This window comes from Pinus tabuliformis, chromosome 5_1 (genome assembly GCF_031772625.1).
Source record: "Pinus tabuliformis cultivar Carrire ecotype Pingquan chromosome 5_1, CPIR1, whole genome shotgun sequence".
Taxonomy (NCBI): Eukaryota; Viridiplantae; Streptophyta; class Pinopsida; order Pinales; family Pinaceae; genus Pinus; species Pinus tabuliformis.
The window spans coordinates 321,328,427-321,347,592 of NC_142305.1; the positions used below are offsets into that span (position 1 = coordinate 321,328,427).

The 19,166-nt window shown below is 38.4% G+C and overlaps 1 protein-coding gene across 1 annotated transcript in view; it reads left to right on the top strand.

The window, feature by feature from the left end:
* Window positions 1-17,677, top strand: part of LOC149164645 (plant/protein) — a 53,467-nt gene extending 35,790 nt beyond the window's left edge. The window contains exons 3-4 of the mRNA XM_089432141.1: window positions 16,888-17,083; window positions 17,176-17,677. Coding sequence (XP_089288267.1) covers window positions 16,888-17,083; window positions 17,176-17,401 — 422 coding nt within the window. The 3' untranslated portion in view covers window positions 17,402-17,677. The remainder of the gene's footprint in view (window positions 1-16,887; window positions 17,084-17,175) is intronic.
* The last annotated feature ends 1,489 nt before the right edge of the window (window positions 17,678-19,166 follow it).

Sequence of the window (19,166 nt, forward strand, 5' to 3'; positions counted from 1 at the left end):
GCTGCAAGTAATGTTGAGGGAAGACCAACTTCTAAAAGTAACATTGATAAATATTCCTTGTGGAAATATGTCACAAGAGAGGATGGGCCAAGCAGCAAGGGGAAGGGAGGAGGCAATGTGAATTGGAGATGCAACTTTTGCCACAATACTTTCACAAGCACATATTTTCATGTGAAAGACCATTTGTTGGCTTTACCAGGTTGTGGAGTTGGAGCTTGTACACAAGTTCCTTTACAAAAGAGGAAAGAAATGGAAAAAGAGTTCACTGTTGGTATGGAAAATGTGGCTGCAAAATAAATAAAAAAACAAGAATGATGCCCCCCTTCCATTTTTGAGGAAAGGCACCACCAAATTTCCATTTGAGAGTTCTATTGGGGGACAAGCAACAAAAAGAAAGGCAATTTCACTTGGTCCAATGGACAAGTTTTTTCAAAAAGAGAAATGGAAAGAGTTTGATCTCACCATTGCCTTTTTTCTATCAAAACTTCATATCCTTTAATGTTGCACACTCACCTCTATTTATTGAGATGTGTCGAGTTCTAACTCACGAGTCTCCATCATGGTATGTGCTTCTTGGTTCAGAGAAGCTTAGAGCCACATTGTTGATGAAGGCAAAAAAAGAGGTGCACAAAATGCGTGAGCCTATTAAAGCATCATGGCCAACACCTGGGGTTAGCATTGTTTCTGATGGATGGACAGATCCAGCACGACAACCACTCATCAACTTCATGGTGTCTTCCTTGAATGGTTTAGTTTTCTTGAAAGCAATGGATACACTTGGAGAATACAAAGATGCACAATTTATGGGTGAGTTGTTTATTAAAGTTATTGAAGATGTAGCTGTTCATTCTTGTGTGCAAATCATTACAGATAATGCACTTGTTTGCAAGGCTGCTGGCATGATTGTGGAAGCTAAATATCCACAAGTGTTTTGGACACCTTACATTGTCCATTCATTGAACTTAGCACTGAAATCCATTGCTTCTGATGTGCTTTGGATTGGTAACATTATTGAGGATGCACGACATATCCGTAACTTTGTGCAAAATCATACAAATTCCCTCCCTATCTACAAGGAGTACAACAATCTATCATTGTTGAAAATTGCTGATACACGGTTTGCCTCTTCATTCATCATGTTGAAGAGGTTGAGGGAGATCAAGACCGCTCTTGGAGCCATGGTTATTTATGAGTTTTGTTCTTTTTGGAGAAAGACAGATCAACTAGCCTCTAAAAGAGTGAAGGACATAGTGCTAGATGATGCTTGGTGGGAGAGGGTAGATCTAATTATTCAGATCCTGGACCCTATCATTTCTTTGCTTCGATTTGCAGACACAGACAAACCCATCCTAGGAGAGGTTTATGAGAGATGGGATTCCATGTTTGAGTCTGTGAGGAGCATTATTCTACAGAGTGAGTGCCCTGAGTATGAGACATCACCAGAGGCCTTTTGTGGTGCTATACAAGATATTCTTGTCAGCAAATGGGACAAGAATTGCACACCTTTACATTGTTTGGCTCACTCATTGAACCCAAAATATTACAGCCATGAGTGGCTGAATGGTGGACCTTCCTGCAGATTCCCTCCTCACATGGATGGTGAAATCTCATAGGGAAGGAAAGATGCATTCAGGCGGGTTTTCCAAGATAGAGCATTGCTTGATGAGGTGGAGGATGCCTTTGCAGAGTTTTCCACTGGCACTGGTTGATTTGCAGAATATAATGTGATTAGAAACAGGGGGGCTAAGAAGCCCTATTCTTGGTGAGCAAATCATGGGGCAACAAGCCCTCCTCTTTAGCAGTTAGCCATGAGGCTCCTTTCTTAGGTGACTTCATCCTCTTGCTGCGAGAGGAATTGGAGCACATATGGGAATTTGTATAGTGTTAAGAAGAGTAGGCTTGAGCAGTCCAGGGCAGAGACAATGGTGTATGTGCACACCAACCTTCGTCTTATTTACAGGTAGAGGTAAGAGTGGTTGAAGGGAAAGACAAAGATGTGGGATGTCATTCCTGATGATATAGGTCTGGATAACAGTGTTGAGTTGGCATTGGCCAACATGGATCTCAATGATCCAGTGCTAGACCCTGTTAGATTTGATGACGGTGACACTGTAGAGGGGTCATCCTCCACACTAGCGGATGCAGAGGCGACTGTGGATACAGGGGAGGAGGATGCAAAGGAGAGCAGGGGTGACCATGATGATGAGCACAGTGATGCTGATTCTGATGATGATTATGAGGATTAATGACTCATGAGTCATGGGCTACCTACTGTTGATTTGTGGTAGCATCATATGTGCTCTAGCCATGAAAATTGGTGGAGAGGCTAAAGCACATGAGATCTCTAAGACCCAGAAATGGTTTGGGGAAATTCCAGCTGGTTAGAGAGATATTAAAATAATTAATATTTTTAATGGAGTTCCTAAGTCTAAACTTAGGAAAATTAAAATATTAATGGGTATTAATATAAAATTGGGTGAGAATGTTCTAAATGACATGGATCAAGCCAAATCTAATCTTAACTGTTGATTAGAGACTTAATCTCGGTCGTTGAAGACTCAACAGGAAAAGTATAAGAGGAGGCTTGAGGGTCAGTTGGAGACACACCAAGATTGATCAGTCAGTTCAATTTTCTGGAGCGGGGTTTGCTGAGAAAATTCGAACAAGTGATCTGAGTTGTAGCGAGGGGCAGTGAGTACATAGTAGAGAGGCAGAGATAGTGTCAGAGGGCCAGCGCAGTGATTGAGGAGGCTATGCAGAGGTAGCAGGAACCACGCAGAGACAACTAGAGACTGCGCAGACGCTGAGGGCCCTGCGTGGGTGATGCAAAAGGCCAGAGAGCTGACATAGAGGGTCCAGAGCTATGCAGAGGCTAGCAGGGCTGACGCAGAGCCTTGGAGAAGTGCCAGAAGGATTTTCATGGGGCAGACTACTGCTGAAAAGCTGAATATCTGCTTTCGAGAAGAGGTATTATTGCCGTGTAGAAATCTCTGTTGGGTGAGCCATTTTGGCACCCTAGTTGTACTCAAGAAAGTTGCTTAATAATAAAACCCTCAGAACTGCTGGATCGGTTTTCCCGCATTGGGGTTTTTCCGGGGACGATTGTCCAAAAATAACGGTGTTCCTTGTGTGTTTGTCTGTTATTTCAGTTGATGATCTGTATATGAGTTGAGAGTGCATTTGTGTTTATTTTCAGTATTTATATGGTTGAATAACTTGTTAAGGAATAAACGAGTAGGTGAAATAAACGAGATAATGCAGTAGGAATTTCTAACGTGTCAGACTTAGAAATTTCAACATGGTATCAGAGGATTGCAGATCACAAGATAATTGAAGGCACCAGCAGAAATTATAAAATTTGCAGCAGAAATAACTATCCCAAGAGACAGAGTTGTTCTTAAGAAGGTAGCGAAGGAGTGACGCAGAGGGCCTGCGTCATCATTTTGAGCCAGAGAGAAGCCCAGCGCAGAGGCAGGAGAGGCTCACGGAGAGCCACGTCATCCTACTCAGTTAGGTAGGCTTGACGCAGTTGGCCAGAGGAGTGATTCAGCCATTGTCGGGATTGCGCAGAGCTGAAAGGCTCAGTTTCTTCAGTTGTCGGGGCCTAGGGAGTTGTGGGCAGATTGTGGATTGGGAAGCTGGTGGGGTGTTGTTGCTGTCGAAGCAGAACAGTACCTAATGGGACAGAACCAAGGTAGAGGGAGTTACTGCCTTGATAGATTTCTAGCCAATAAATCCATATCTGAGTTGTAGTTGCAAAGAGGATCGGAGAGGAGCAGATCAACAGTTGGCGGGAAGATTTCCAGCAGGGAAATCGAGACTCAGAGGGAGTCTAGGAGAGAACTTCCAGGAGGGAAGTCGAGACTCAGAGGGAGTCTAGGAGAGAACTTCCAGGAGGGAAGTCGAGACTCAAAGGGAGTCCAGAAGAGGAGCGGAGATGGCAATGAACGGATTGAGGGATCATGACAGGTTGGACGGGGCCTCCAACTTTGTCATCTGGAAGGCCAGGATCCTGTCTATTATGGATAGACATCACATCAAGGGCTTCGCCTTTAGAACCGTGGCTATCCCAGTCGACCCACCTGATAATGAAAGGGATGAGGATGCAATGGCGAAGGCAAAGTGCATAATCCTTGATGGGGTCAAGCATCATGTAGTACCGCATATTGCCGAGAAGAACACGACAAAGGAGATGTGGGATACCTTGACGACATTGTATCAGGGCACTTCGATGCAGAGCAAGATGCTATTGGAGAATCAACTGTGGTCGTATCAAATGCAGAAGGGAGAGCAGATAGATCTATACCTTAGCAGGTTGCAAGAGATTCGGGACCAACTTACTTCCATAGGGGCCACACCAGATCAGGAGTTCATGGTGAGGACCGCCCTGAATGCAATCTCCGAGGATTGGGAGACATTTGTCCAAAGCATTTTGGGCAGAGATGATCCTCTAGGATGAGAAGAGATGTGGGCAGCTCTTTGCCAAGAAGAGATCAGATGGTTGACCAAGGCAGGAAGTAGCAGCAAAGGAGGTTGAATCAAGAAAGAGGAGGAAGAGGATGTGGCTCTGGCATCTGCGAGACAAGGGAAGAGGAAGAAGAAGGACATCTCCAAGGTGAAGTGCTTCCATTGTGGGGAGCTGGGTCATTATGCAACCCAGTGTCCCAGGAAGAAGAATAAGGGAGAGGCTTATGACTCTAAGGTAGCTCCGACTAAGGCGGAGAAAGAAGTCGAGACAGATGACGATTGTGCCATGAGTGCTCATGTACCTTTAGAGAAGAGGTGGGGAGACATCGAGCTACAGTCAGGAGGACTACAGAAGATGGGGGGAAGGATCCTTGAGGTACCCAAACTCTTGGATCATATCCAGCTACGGGAGCCCCAAGTGACAGTAATAGGATGACGAATATAGGTAGAAGCAAGATGCGGATGGAGCGACAATGCAATGCTAGAGTGCAGAGGTCTGTAGCAGCGTAGTGGGGGTTGCAGTAGTGCGAGAGGCACAGCGGTGTCTGCAGTAGCGCAGAAGCAATAGAGGGAGCATAGGATAGCAGCAGAGGTAGCTTCAGCATCAGGAGGCTTCCGTACTGACAAGGATGTCAGTGGTTGGGTAGATCAGTTACTTACTTCTCCGTAACTGAGTTGCAGTGCAACAGTAAGTAGTGATAGCACTATAGGCAGCGTGATGCAACATGTTGAGAGAGAGCTACAGTACAGATGTAACAGTGGCAGTGGCAGAGCCATAGGCAGCAGTACAGGAGGCAGCAGTGTAGTGGATGTTGGGCAGCAGGCCAAGAATTAGCACAGGGACCGGTACTGGAGGATCAGTGTGATGTTCAGAGGTGGAGCATTACTAGAGCACATTCCTTCCTGAGAGGGAGTGTTGATTTGTGTTAGCATCATATGTGCTCTAGCAATGAAAATTGGTTGAGAGGCTAAAGCACATGAGATCTCCAAGACCCATAAATAGTTTGGGGAAATCCCACTCGGTTAGAGAGATATTAAAATAATTAATATTTTTAATGGAGTTCCTAAGTTTAAACTTAAGAAAATTAAAATATTAATGGGTATTAAAATAAAACTGGGTGAGAATGTTCTAAATGACATTGATCAAGCCAAATCTAATCTTAGCCGTTGATTAGAGACTTAATCTCGGCCGTTGAAGACTCAACAGGAAAAGTATAAGAGGAGGCTTGAGGGTCAGTTGGAGACACACCAAGATTGATCAGTCAGTTCGATTTTCTGGAGCGGGGTTTGTTAAGAAAATTCGAACAAGTGATCTGAGTTGCAGCGAGAGGTAGTGAGTACATAGCAGAGAGGAAGAGATAGTGCCAGAGGGCCAGCGAAGTGATTAAGGAGGCTACATAGAGGCAGCAGGAACCACGCAGAGACAGTGGGAGATTGCGTAGAGGTTGAGGGGCCTGCGTGGGTGGCGCAGAAGGCTAGAGAGCTGACGTAGAGGGGTCCAGAGCTATGTAGAGGCTAGCAGGGCTGGCGCAGAGCCTTGGAGAAGTGCCAAAAGGATTTTCGTGGGGTAGACTAGTGCTGAGAAGCTGAATATCTGCTTCCGAGAAGAGATATTATTGCCATGTATAAATCTCTATTGGATGAGCTAGTTTGGCACCCTAGTTGTACTCAAGAAAGCTGCTTAATAATAAAACCCTCAGAATTGCTGCATCGGTTTACCCACATTGGGTCTTTCCAGGGACAATTGTAAAAAATAACGGTGTCCCTTGTGTGTTTGTCTATTATTTTACTTGATTATCTATATATGAGTTGAGACTGCATTTTTGTTTATTTTCAGTATTTATATGGTTAAATAACTTGTTAAGGAATAAACAAGTAGGTGAAATAAACCAGATAATGCAGTAGGAATTTCTAACGTGTCAGACTTAGAAATTTCAACACCCACTGCCTTGAGGCTTGTATACCTGTAGTTGTTTTGTATTTTCTATTTCTATATGCCATTGGCATTGCACTACTTATGTAACACATTTTGATTTTGATGACTTAATGAGAAAACTGCAACTGTCAGTGTCTTTATCTTACTATCTTGTCTTTCTCCTATTGGATCATTGATGAATTGAATATGTATTATGATTTATCATTTATGAATTTAGAATGTATGATTCATTGATTTATGATTTATTATTTATGTGACATGTATTTGAATTTTGTATGTACTATGCATGATATAATGTTACTAACTTACTTTGTAAACAATAAAACTTACATCTAGATGAAGATCTATGTTTGAAATCAATGAATTTGTATCATTAATGAGAAATTGTGTAAGAAATATTAAATTTTTAATCTATATATATATTTTTAATAAAATAATATAGAACGTATCCTAACGTGTCCTGTTCCGGGGGGTTAACATGTCCGAATCCAACATTCGAATCCTCGTATCCTATGAATCCTGAATCCCCATGTCAGGTTACTTAGCTCAACACCAATTTTTCCTAAGTTTAGTGGAAAATGTGGCAATAAATTAACCCAACAATTAAATAAATGGAAAAAAATAAATATCCACACATGCCAAAATGATGTGGAAATGAGTTGGAAATTCATCTAAGGTGAAAGTCAAGTTAGAAAATGATGTGGACTCCACCTAAGCCATAAATCAAGGGAAATCAAATTTCTTGGAGGGGACCACGAGTTCCACTGGGCAAATCACATTTTTCGAGGGAGATAGCTTGAGTTTCATGGATGAGTCACTCTTTGGTGGGCTTTGGACTTGGAGATCATTGAGATATGAATGGAGAGTGGTCTCCTACCACTCCACTCCCACTCACACATGTCCTTCCTCCAGAAATGCATGGATGCCTCCAAGGATTGGGTCGGGCCACCTAGAGGAAATCAAATTGCACGAGTGTGCACTTGGCTCCTCCACTAAAGAATTCAATTTTGCCTTGGGATATTCTCCAACTCCACTTGTTACATGGTTTTCTCATTGGGATTTCCTCCCAAATTTGTATAAAGAGACCCACTGGGCTCTTATTATGTATTCTTGATACCAGCTATTGTGCTTGCGGAAGCGCTACTACTTTGTACGCTTTTCAAATATCAATAAAGACTTTGGGGTTTCATTCGTGAGAAGTTCTTCCTTCTTGGAGCATGGTATGATCTTGTGTTTATTTTCCTTCTATATGTGCTAATTATTTTATGCTTCCATATACTTAGAAGATGTTTTGATGTAGAATTATCTTGCATCAATACATGACTTAGAAATTATGCTCTAGATTTAGATAGTCCTAGTAGATTTCACAAAAATCTCTAGGTCTTCTTTTCATTGCATATTTCCTAAATCTATACGTGGAGCTAATATTTTGATTGAGTTTTGTAGAAAGGAAATCTTGAGTTGAATCAAAGATCAAACGTGAGGTGAAGTCTTTGGAGAGACCAACCAACTCTTGATATGCTCTTGAAGGAACTCTCATTTGTTCTTTGAGCCTCATAGTCTAATCTAACACATTGTATTGCAGGGGTGTTAGCGATAGCTTGTATACAAGCCAAGTTATTTTCAAATTCAAACCATTTTTATTAAATCTTGTGCTTCATTATTTCAAATTTGCTATTTAAGAGCTTGATGATAGCTAAGCAAAGAGGAGAGTTTACTCACGTATACATCTCATTTTGTTGATTTTCCACTAACATTTGACTTATCTTGTAGCCCTTGTTTGAAGTGTTTGATAACTCATTCTTGTGGCAGCTTGAGACATTTCTCACTTGAAACATCTAACAAGTTGTTTGCAGGACCTTTGGCACATGTTGGGACTGAATTGCAAGACGACCGTGGGCCATTAAGACATCATTTTTCTGCAAGGCCAAGTTGCACTTGAGGGCAACATCACTCTTGACTAGGCCGTGGGCTTTAGGAGGCTCATCCTCCCTTGTCTAAGAAAAATTTTCCACTCTTTGAGGCTGATTTGTTGCTGCAAGAACAGTCCCTTGTATTTTCAGATTTGAAGAAGTTTCATTTGTAATTGTGGTTGCTAAGTTTTACCTTGTTTAAGGAGGAGATTTAGCTCTTATAGTTCACACTTTTGTAAAGTCTCCCCTTACCTCATTTGGAAACCTTTGAGAGGCTTCTCTTCATTGTAACACAACTCTAATAAAATCATATTTTTGGCTTGAGGGAGCTTGGGAAATTCTCCCATGGTATTCCACCACCTCCTCATTTAGAAGGAGGGCTCTATTGGGTGGATTGATTTGCATGTTCTAGTTCCTAACTTTCACATCTAGTTTACTTGCATGCATATTTAATTTGCTAATCTAATTCACATGTGGTTAACCTTTAGAATTAACACAACACTCATATTTACTTCTCATTTGCAAAGTGGGCTTATCTAGTTGACATTTTTATCTTTCAATTTCTTGCATTGTACAATTTACTTCTTGTTCAAACTACAACATTTGCAACATCTCCTTTGAGCAACTCACTTTATGTGCTTTCAAGTACTTTACATTTGCAAGCTTTGATTTGTTCACCACTCCATTTCCATTGTTTGGCAAATTGTTTCAACTTGAGCTTCAATATCATCTTGATTTTTTTCTTGGAGCATCTTGTAGCTATTTTACCTTGATGCAATTTGCAATTTCACAAGCAATTTATGAAGCACATGACTACATGCAAGCTTGTTAAGTAACATTTGAGCTAGTAACGCTCTAATTTTTCCATTTGAAGATATTGGTGCAATTCCAAATATCTGTAAAATGACAAGTAGTCAGTGAAAGAAGTGTGCTTATGCAAGAATGATTACTCTCCCTTCTCCATACTCGAAGTCCATTTGATTCAACACCACCATTTGATTCAACACCACCATTTGATTCACTACTTGTCATTTGCAGGACTAATTGTAATTTTACTTTGAATATCTATTCAAACAAGTATTTATTATTTCGTTTGAGCGATTATTTACAAGGCACTGATTTACATTTTTATCTCTTGAATGCTGTATTGATTATCATTGATATACATCTTTATATTGCTCAATATATTCACTAGTTTGCTCATATCTTGAAGTAGTTCCACTACCCTTGGTCTCCTAGAAAACTCGCATTTCATTTAGCCTTCATTAGGGACAACCCCCCTTACCTTCAACTAGGAGAGAGCTTTAACAGAAAGAGTTGGGAATAGGTGACAACACCTTTTCTTGGTTTGCCACCAAGTCACACTTTGTGGGGTTGAGGATTTTTCCTACACTAACCTAGGTGTGCCAGCGAGGCGGCAAGTCCATACTTTTGTTTTTTGTTGGAGGGGGGTTGGTTGTTGTTCATTGGAGAGAGCACCCTACCTTCTTTTACTCTATTTGGCATCTTTTTGATATCTCATGATGGTTGAACCTCTTTCTTGCTAGAGCACTCCCTTGAGATTGGCATCTTGGCACACTTATGGAGGAATCTTAACTACCATTTGCACATTTATCTAGGGTGCCCACCTTTGGGGTTTATTTTAGTATTTTTTGGCCCTAGATATAAGGGTGGCCTTTGCAACTTCTTGCACACATTTCAAGGGCTCACCTATTCTAAGGATTAGTTTATGTTATATGGTTGGAAGAGGGTCTTCTTTGAGAGTGCTCTAGTTATGGTTGTAGACAGTTGACATCTTTTACAACTTCTTAGGGAAGACTAATCCTCTTGAAGAGTGTTCCCTTCTTCTTGACTTGGCATATAGTCATATTTTATTGAAGTGGTCATTGAAGGGGAACCTTGGAGGGCATTCTAAAGGAAGGAGAAGAAAAGTGGCAAGAGGAGCTTGCTTGCATGATCAAAGAGGTTTAGTCCAAGGAAATATTTTGGACAAGGAGAGGACATGTGGCATGCTATTCATTAAGTCTACAATATTTTATTATTTGTGGGTGTGTTTTGCTTTGGAAGCCCCTTTATGTAATATTTTAGTGTTTTTCTAGGAGAAATTCGTTGATTCAGACACCACTAAATTATTAATTTATTTGCAAGAGAGACTGAGCTAGGTATCTGTAAAAGGATAATCTCTCTACATTACTGGCTACATTATTGGCATGGTTGGATTAATGGGAAATCCCCTATAAGCTAAGTTGAATATCTAATTTGGAGAATGAAAGTTTAAAGGTTTCCTTTTGTAATTTGAGGTTGATCATTTCAATTTTCATTCATATTGCTGTTTGTTAATTGCTGGAAATTCAACAAAATCATGCTGCAAAAAGGGCTTCGTATTATGGCAAAATCTGTCATTTGGAGAATGGTTTCAGTTGAGGTGTTTCTTATCCATTTCCCTTGCTGATTTTTACTGTTAAGTTAGATGATTCACTGCTGTCATTCTAGTGAGTGGTAGGGTATATTTCTAGCTTGTAGTACAATCACCCATTTGTTGTCATAACGTGTATTAAGTAGAATATTTGTAAGGTCCATCTAAGTATCTTTTTTGCAATATGGAAATATCCTTCAGAGGCTTATTTTAGCATATTGTAACAACATTATGATGTCATTCCCATTCATAATTTCAAACCCTAAAGGTTGCCTCTTGACTCCATTTTCCCTGATTGGATAGACACTAGTCTTGACTCTTGATCCTCCATCTCATTGTTTTTCTAAAGTTTGCTATCTCATACTTTTCTCAGGAATCCCTCTTGTGTTAAAGGAGTGGGCCTAAAGTGAGAGATGGTGTTGTTATGGTGACAGTAGACAACCCCTTTTAGTTAGCTAAGGTTGTGTTGAAGAAAGTGTAACTAGGTTCGGTCTTCATAAATGTAATTTTGATCTTTGTACTTGTAAAAGAAAAGAAATATTATTTTTGTAAATTGTAAAAATGAGTTTCTTGCTCATTGCATAGGTCTAGCACGTGTTGAAGTGCTATAGGAAAGTCAAAGAGTCAAAGAAAATGTTGAAGAACCCTTCTTGGGCATGTATCTAATGTATTTGAGTCATAAACAATGTCAAGTAGCCCTCCAAATGACAAGCACAATCCTCTTTGTCATGTTGGCCTGCAAATCAAATTAAAAGCAGTCATGTCGGCTCAAAATTAGGAGACACAACGGTTCACTGTCATGTTGGCTTATATTCAAGGATAACCACTATTTATAGGTGGCTAGGGTCATCACAGAAAGACAAAATTTTACACATCTCTGCAACTTCGAATGAGTACAGAGGTACAAGATTTCAGATGGGTAGAGTAGGGTGCAGGAACTCGGATTCACTATAATTTCGGATGGGTACAGGTCTGAGATCCTTCACATGATTGTGAGGTTCAAATTTCAGATGAACAACATCACTGTAATTTTCAGATGGGTGCCACTGAGATGAAGTTTTTCGGTCTCTTCACAGTGTTAATGGTTACAGTCTCGACATAGGCATAATGATAAGGATCTCAGCGCAGGAAGAAAACACTTTGTCTCAGCGTACTCGACAGTATCATGAAGATCTCAGTGCAGGAAGAAAACATAGTCATTAGTCATAAATCTTGGCATAACGGTGACGACAAGGATCTTGGTGATCCCACAGTATCACACTCTGTGTCAGCATTCATCTTGGACGCAGTCATGATCTCATATATTTGTGACGAGGAGATCTCACAGTGACACACTCTGTCTCGACATATTTCCAGATGCAGTCATGATAGATTCAATTATGATCTCGGTATAGTCATGATCCTGATGGAGACACAGTTACAAGAGAAGATCTCGGTAAAGGTGTGGCAAGGATGCAACAATAATGATTGCGTTGTTATGATGAATATCTCAGTGAAGGCGCAGTAATGATGACTTTGGTGAAGCAACAGTGATGATGATCTCAGCAGTGACGAAGAAGAGGATTGGTGTCTTGGTCTTGGAGTGGCCCAATAGGTCAAGGGTCATGGTCTTGGTATTCGTCAATTGGAATCTCTATAAGAAGAATTTTGTGTGGGTTTTCCTCTCAAAGAGAGAGGTTTTGGCCCTGGCAGAAAGCCAACATCTTGTGTTCTTGTCTCTTTTGTTTTGGTAGCTATTTGATGAACTAAGAAGACACACTCTAATAATAACAAGTGAAGATTGTGCTAAGAAGAAAAAGTTAAAATACCTCACAAATAGTTATCATGGCAAGAAGAATCCTATTAAACTTAATTTGCCCTAGATTCTTCAATAGGTTGCATTTGTGTTTTAGGGCCTTACCACTTAAAAAAAGGTTTGAGAGGTAACATGTTGGCATTGCTGTAGGGGATAAAGTCATTTTCACAGAGATTCAATAGATTTCTACATTGTTTTGATGAGGGTTTTGTGTTTTGAAGATCTTATTCTCATTTGGTGACTTCACGAACAAACAAAACCCTGTTTCCAAAGATTGTTGAGGAAATTGATGCTTGTAGAGGTGAGAACATATAGCATATTTGAAGGCATATTTGAAGACTCACCTAGTGACTACACAGATATGAAACTGAGCTTTGGTGGTTGTATGTTTTTCACATTTCATATCGGCTTCTTGGATTTCTCTTGCATTTTTGCAGATTGAAATAAGCTCCTGTTCAAATTTGGTTAGAGCATGCTCCAAAATTTTATAGTCACTCTCATCTAGCTTCACAATTTGCTACATACTTCATTGAATTTATTGTAGATTTCAATATTGGCCATCAAGATATCATGATGGAAATGTTTGCACTTTCCTTGAAAGGGAGAAATGCATGTAAATGGTTCTGTCATTTCAGCTCAAAGGAGGTTTCTTTATTTCCTTTAGAATAACCCTTGAAGAGTTTTCTTGGCTGAAGTCAAGGATAAATATGATGCAATGACATCCTTGGTGAATATATCAAATAAAAGTATTGTGTGTTAGCCCTAGGAAAGCTTGAAAATGAATTTCATGAGGACACCAAGCTTTATTTTTCATTTTGCGAGTCACTTGTGCATGGTATTTTAGATCTGGAAAAAGATAAGGTTATTGAAGATCTTATAGTAGCTGCTCAAATTTACATATGAATTACCACTCAAATTTCTATCATTGTCTATGCACAAATGCTAATGAAAATTTAGGAGCTTTTCGCTCCCATGGGGGACTAATTTCGTCTTATGGTCATATTCCCACGTCCTGGAGAGTGAATACAGATTCTGAGTAGGAAGAATATCCCTGAAGGGGTTGGAATGGTGAAGCTCTTGAGAAGCCGTAATTTCAAGACTGATACCAATTAATATGAGCACGATACCAACCGTGCAAGACATAATTCACGTTAGAAATAACAAGGAAACAAGTACACATGCTGTACAACTGTTTGTATTACTATATATAGAGAACAAAATTGTGGGGGTGAGTGATCAAAGGTGACTGAGTTCCCAATAAATACAATAAAATGGGTGGGTAATCAATTTAGACTAAATCACCAAAAAGAGAGAGGATAATGAAGTACCAAATAGAAAAATACAACATGCTCATTAAATAAAGTTTGTTCATGAAAGAAAGTTTCATCATCACAATTGTGTATTTACATATTAATTACCACTCAAATTTCTATCATTATCTATGCCTAAATGCTAGCAATGTATGTTGAGATTGCAACAAGATGATGGAGCTTAGTGAAAAGAGTCGCCTTCACTAAGTGGGCCCGCAGGCTATTTTTGGCGCAAGTCTATTTTTAGACTATGTCTATTTTTAGACATATGGATCATGTCTATGGATTGCAGGTTGCTGTTTATGGATGATTGATCAAGTTGGGAAAAATAGATGGACTTCTATTTTTGATGAAAGTGTGAGTGATCACAGTGTGAGTGATCAAAGTCTATTTTTAGACTGGTTGTCAAAAATAGAAAAGTCAAATATTATTATCTCACAATAATATTTGGACTATAAACTTAATCTTATTCTCTTGGAGCACTTCAATTTGAGCTACAGAGGTGGCACATGCAGAGCTGTCAGAAGGAAATACGCTTTTCTTATGAGTCAGTTGAGTTGTTGCATGCATGACTTCAGTTAGAACTCAATCAGTTGAGTTTGGTGGAGTTGATTGTGGAGTTGATGGAGTTGTGTTCAGTTTAGCTTTGTTAAACTGGTTGTATTTAGTCTAACTGGCAAATAGACTAGAGATGAGTTGGGTGAATTAGTTATTAATTAATTCACAAGTTATTAACTCATAATACAACTAATGAATACATCAGTTAACTCAGTTGCATGTCAGTGCATGTTCAGTTCAACAGGGACAGGTGGTAGAGAATCAGATTGCTATCAGTTGTGACTATAGTTGTGCACCAGATCTTGCACAATCAAGGGATTGAGTATGCTAATGAGTTTGCTCACGTATTTGCCCACATTATAGCTTGTGCTCATGTCCAACAAAGTGTGAGTGACTATTTTGCAGGTGAAAAACGAGTTTGGTGAGCCATTCTCATCAGTTCTCGAGCAGGTATTGAGCAGTGGAGGCAGGCAAGCAGTGGAAGAGATTTGGAGATCAGATCTGAGCTGTGTTGTGTGAAACAGAGGTGGAGATACTTGTGAGAAGTATTATGCTGTGTAATGTTACATGACTCAATCATTAATATACAGATAGTTGGGGTTTTTAGCAAGATGCTTTCCCCGGGATACATACTGTGTTAATGTGTGAATGCTCTTGATGTTTTATTGTTATTGATGCTGCTATATTGATGATCAACGTAGAGGAGCTTATGTATTGTGTATGTTTTCCGCAATAGTACATGATCAGGATAATTTCCATTGAATATGTGTTAAATTATTCAAAATTTCTACAATGTTATTTATATATCTCCCTGTTCCTCTCATGCACACAATTGTTAATCATGCTGTTCTTCATTCTTATTGAATTGAACCAGCTGCCCTTGATTTTGCTATTAGGGTGTAATTTTTCCCATGATATAATATCACAAACTCATGGCCTTTGCATAGTCCCCATATATGGCCTCTTTGTTTTGGGTCACATATTTCTCTGATTGTGAATGTTTTTAAGTGCCTTGCACAACCTGTCTTAAAGACTTCCTTTTTCTCCTCTTATAAGAGGCAATATGTTTCTGTGGAAAAATTACCCTGTAGGTTGTCTTTAAGATACTGCAAAAATGAGCATTATTCTTAGTGTACGTTATAAAAGAGGATCATCCATGTAGTCCTGACTTGGTTTTCTTTTGTGGTAAAAACCATCCGTGATTTCATTTTGTATCAACAAAATAGTGACTCATGAAGTTGCAAATTTTGTTAACAAGAAAACATCCCACTTGAATGTCAGCAAATTTGATGTATTTGCTCTGATCAGGGAGGAAACCGAGTCATTTTATTTCAATATTATTGTTAGAACAGTTGATAGAAACAATTCGTCTGTGTATCATCAAGATCTTTAATTTTCTCTGCATTATCCTATAGAAATTATTCCACTTTATTGCTTATCTTGCAGTTGAGTTCTTTCCTTAGAAACATCAATAGCATATCTTCTTACTATTCTCCTTATTGCAATTTATGTTATAATGTACACTATTATATCCCTATGATTTGTTTAAAGCATTCTAACGATGGCTTTATTATGAAACAATCACAATAGATCCTATCATTATATTTTTAACATCTTCAAGTAAAGTTGTGCTTGCAAAATTCCCTACTGCCACATCTGAAATTTGAATTATACGTTTCCAGCCGCTAACTTTCCTGATATTGGCAAGCAACTTCTATGGTAACTCCAACGGCATTAAAAATCCTACTGTTGACTATATCAAGGCCAACCATCCAGAAGGTAAAACCCATTCAAAACTTATAGAAGGCCAATGTGAGAACTTGTTTACGTAAAACACTCAGTTGGAAAGTAAGTCAGAAATCATGTCAAGAATATTGCAATGCAAGAAAAAAAACATGCAAAAATGATGGGTGCCACCCATGACATAGCGTATTCGTGCAAAATCTTTCATGGAGGGCAAACAATATCTCTTGTTTGGATAATTTGTAGATATTTTCCTATATATCAATTGTTTCCTCTATTGTTTCGAGTTTCAGACAAATGCATTGGCAGTGCAGCTATTGTTTTTCACCTTTATAAAAAGCTAGGGCACTGGAGAAAAGGTTCCAGGAACTCAAGGTTGGTTTTCTAAGATGCATCCATGGCCTAATTAGGAGTTCTGTTTCATTATAGTAATATTTCCTGCTTGATCAAAACAGGGATTCTATTGCATGATATTGGCCTGTTTTCTTGAGATGTTCTTGAAACTAGGTCATGTAGACAGAAAATTTGATGTCTCATGTAATTTTATGCCTCTTCTATTGCCTATCTACTGTGTAAAACACTAATTTTTTTATGAAGTAAAACCATATTTTAGGAAGACACACTGTTCAGATTACCGCACAATTATTTAGAGCTTATTGCAATAAACTGGATCGTGATGAGTGGAAAAGTAAAATTCTCTTTGTGAAGAGAGAAGTTTCTGGTGACTAAGACCTTTCTGGTTTGTATAGGTGTTGTTTTGGAGGCTAAAGCACAATTGGTAGGGATTCATGAACGGGTGCGAAGTGATGTTGTAGGAACTATAGCACGAGGTCCTGCTACAGCAATGGCACCACCCAAGAATGTTCCATCACCAACTCTTGATAATGTCCGGAAAACTCCTGGTGCAGCAATGCCACCTCCAGAAGATGCTGCAAAGCTACTGAGGTTAGTTTTTTAAAGTTTTTTATAGTTACTTTTGGAGCAGATAAACTAACTAGTAATGAATTACGATTAACCTGTATTTTTTGGGAATACAGAATGTGTCTTCAATGTGGGGTGCCAAAGACGTACTCAAATGCACGGGAAGGTCTAGTTTGCCCGGTTTGTGGTGATCGACCTCCTGGGAATCCTAACCATGAAAATGAAAAGAAAAAAGGCTCAACGATCAAAGATAAGGAAAAATCCAAGCGGTTGAAAGGCCAGTCGAGTCATGCCTCGTGGAAGAGTGAAACTGAGATGCAACTACGGCAACAATTTGACTAGCAGAGTTGAATGAATTTATTGATTTGCTTTGTATATGGAATATGAGAAATCATATTTCTACTCATCAAATGTTGAGAGCATTGTCTTCGATGTCAGATGTTATGTTCATAAAATACTTTTGATGAAATGCAGTCTACAACTGTGTCCACTTTGGATATCTGTATAATTAGTGAAATATGCAGTTTAGCTGCTATGAAGGTGCATCACGTTGACATTTCCGGCTCGTTATTGAACTCATATACTAATCCATGTCGTAATTAAATTTTTAAGTTTCAACATCTGTGTTATGCAGCATTTTTGTAATTGCTATTGCTTAAAATAATGCTGTACAAGCCTGTGCATTTACTTCTCCCTGGTGAACTATGATACAGTTTCTGGATTTTGAAATGATCCTAGAGATCGGAGAGTTTTTATTAATAATAGTAATAACAATAATTCAATTTTAAACTGACAAGACAGACACCAAATTGGTGTATGAGACATCTTGTTTGTGGGACACGAGGCCCATCTCCATGGTGATTTGATTGCTAAAGTCTATCTAGGCATACGTACTCTACATGCCTCTGAACTTCGCATCATCTGTACCAAGAACAGGCAAAACTTTTCTGATTTACTAAGTTTAATAAGCCAGGCCACATTCCAGGATCTCTCCATGATGGCAAAATACCTTGATTTTAGGAGTTAGAAGAATTTTAAATAGAAAGTTAGGCATGTTTTATTGCACAGAGAGACCTTCTACAACCCAGAATAGGGGAGATGTAGGTGTAATGTAAGAAAATATGTAACATTTTTACATGGGGCTGAAGGTGTTGAATTTATATTAATATGTTGAATTTATAAAAAGTAAAGGATTTGTAAACATTTACATGTGGGTTCAGTTAAATAATAATAAAATGTTAAAAATAATATAGAGCCCACTATGGGGAACCTAGAATAGGGAGATGTAGGTGTAATGTAAGAAAATATGTAAACATTTTTACATGTGGGCTGAAGGTGTTGAATTTATAAAAAGTAAAGGATTTGTAAACATTTACATGTGGGTTCAATTAAATAATAATAAAAGGTTAAAAATAATATAGAGCCCACTATGGGGGAGATGTTGTAGTGTCTGTAAAAAGTTAAAATAATAAAATTCAATTTGTTATATTGTAATTTTGTTTTTAGTAATAAAATTAAGAAAAAAATGAATAAATAAAATAAAATCATAATATACATATCACATTAAAATATATAACATATAAGTAGTAGCTAGAAGTGAAAATCTATTTTACCTGATAAATTAAAATGATGATTCTTTAATCATATTTAAATTAAAAACTTTCAATATAACAATATTTTTAATCATGGATATTCACCCCACTTTTATCATAGATATTATTAATTTGTAAATAGGTTTTGTTACAATGCGATGGGCCATTAAGAGGGTTCATCAATACCACCTGCCCAAAAACCTCTCTCATTTCACAATCAAAATATTTTATAATATATTATTTGAATTTAATTTTACAACATTTTTTTTAATTAAATGTAAAAGAAAAAAATTTATAATTACTTTTGAGATATATTTAAATTCTTTATCACATTAAAATATATAAGATATAAATAGTAGTTTTAAATTAAGATCCATTTTACCATACAAATTAAAATAATTATTTTGTAAGTATATTTAAATTTTATTAATAAGCACATAAAAATTTAATACTTACAATATAACAAGATTTTAAACCATGAATATTCACCCCCACTTTACCATAGATATTATTAA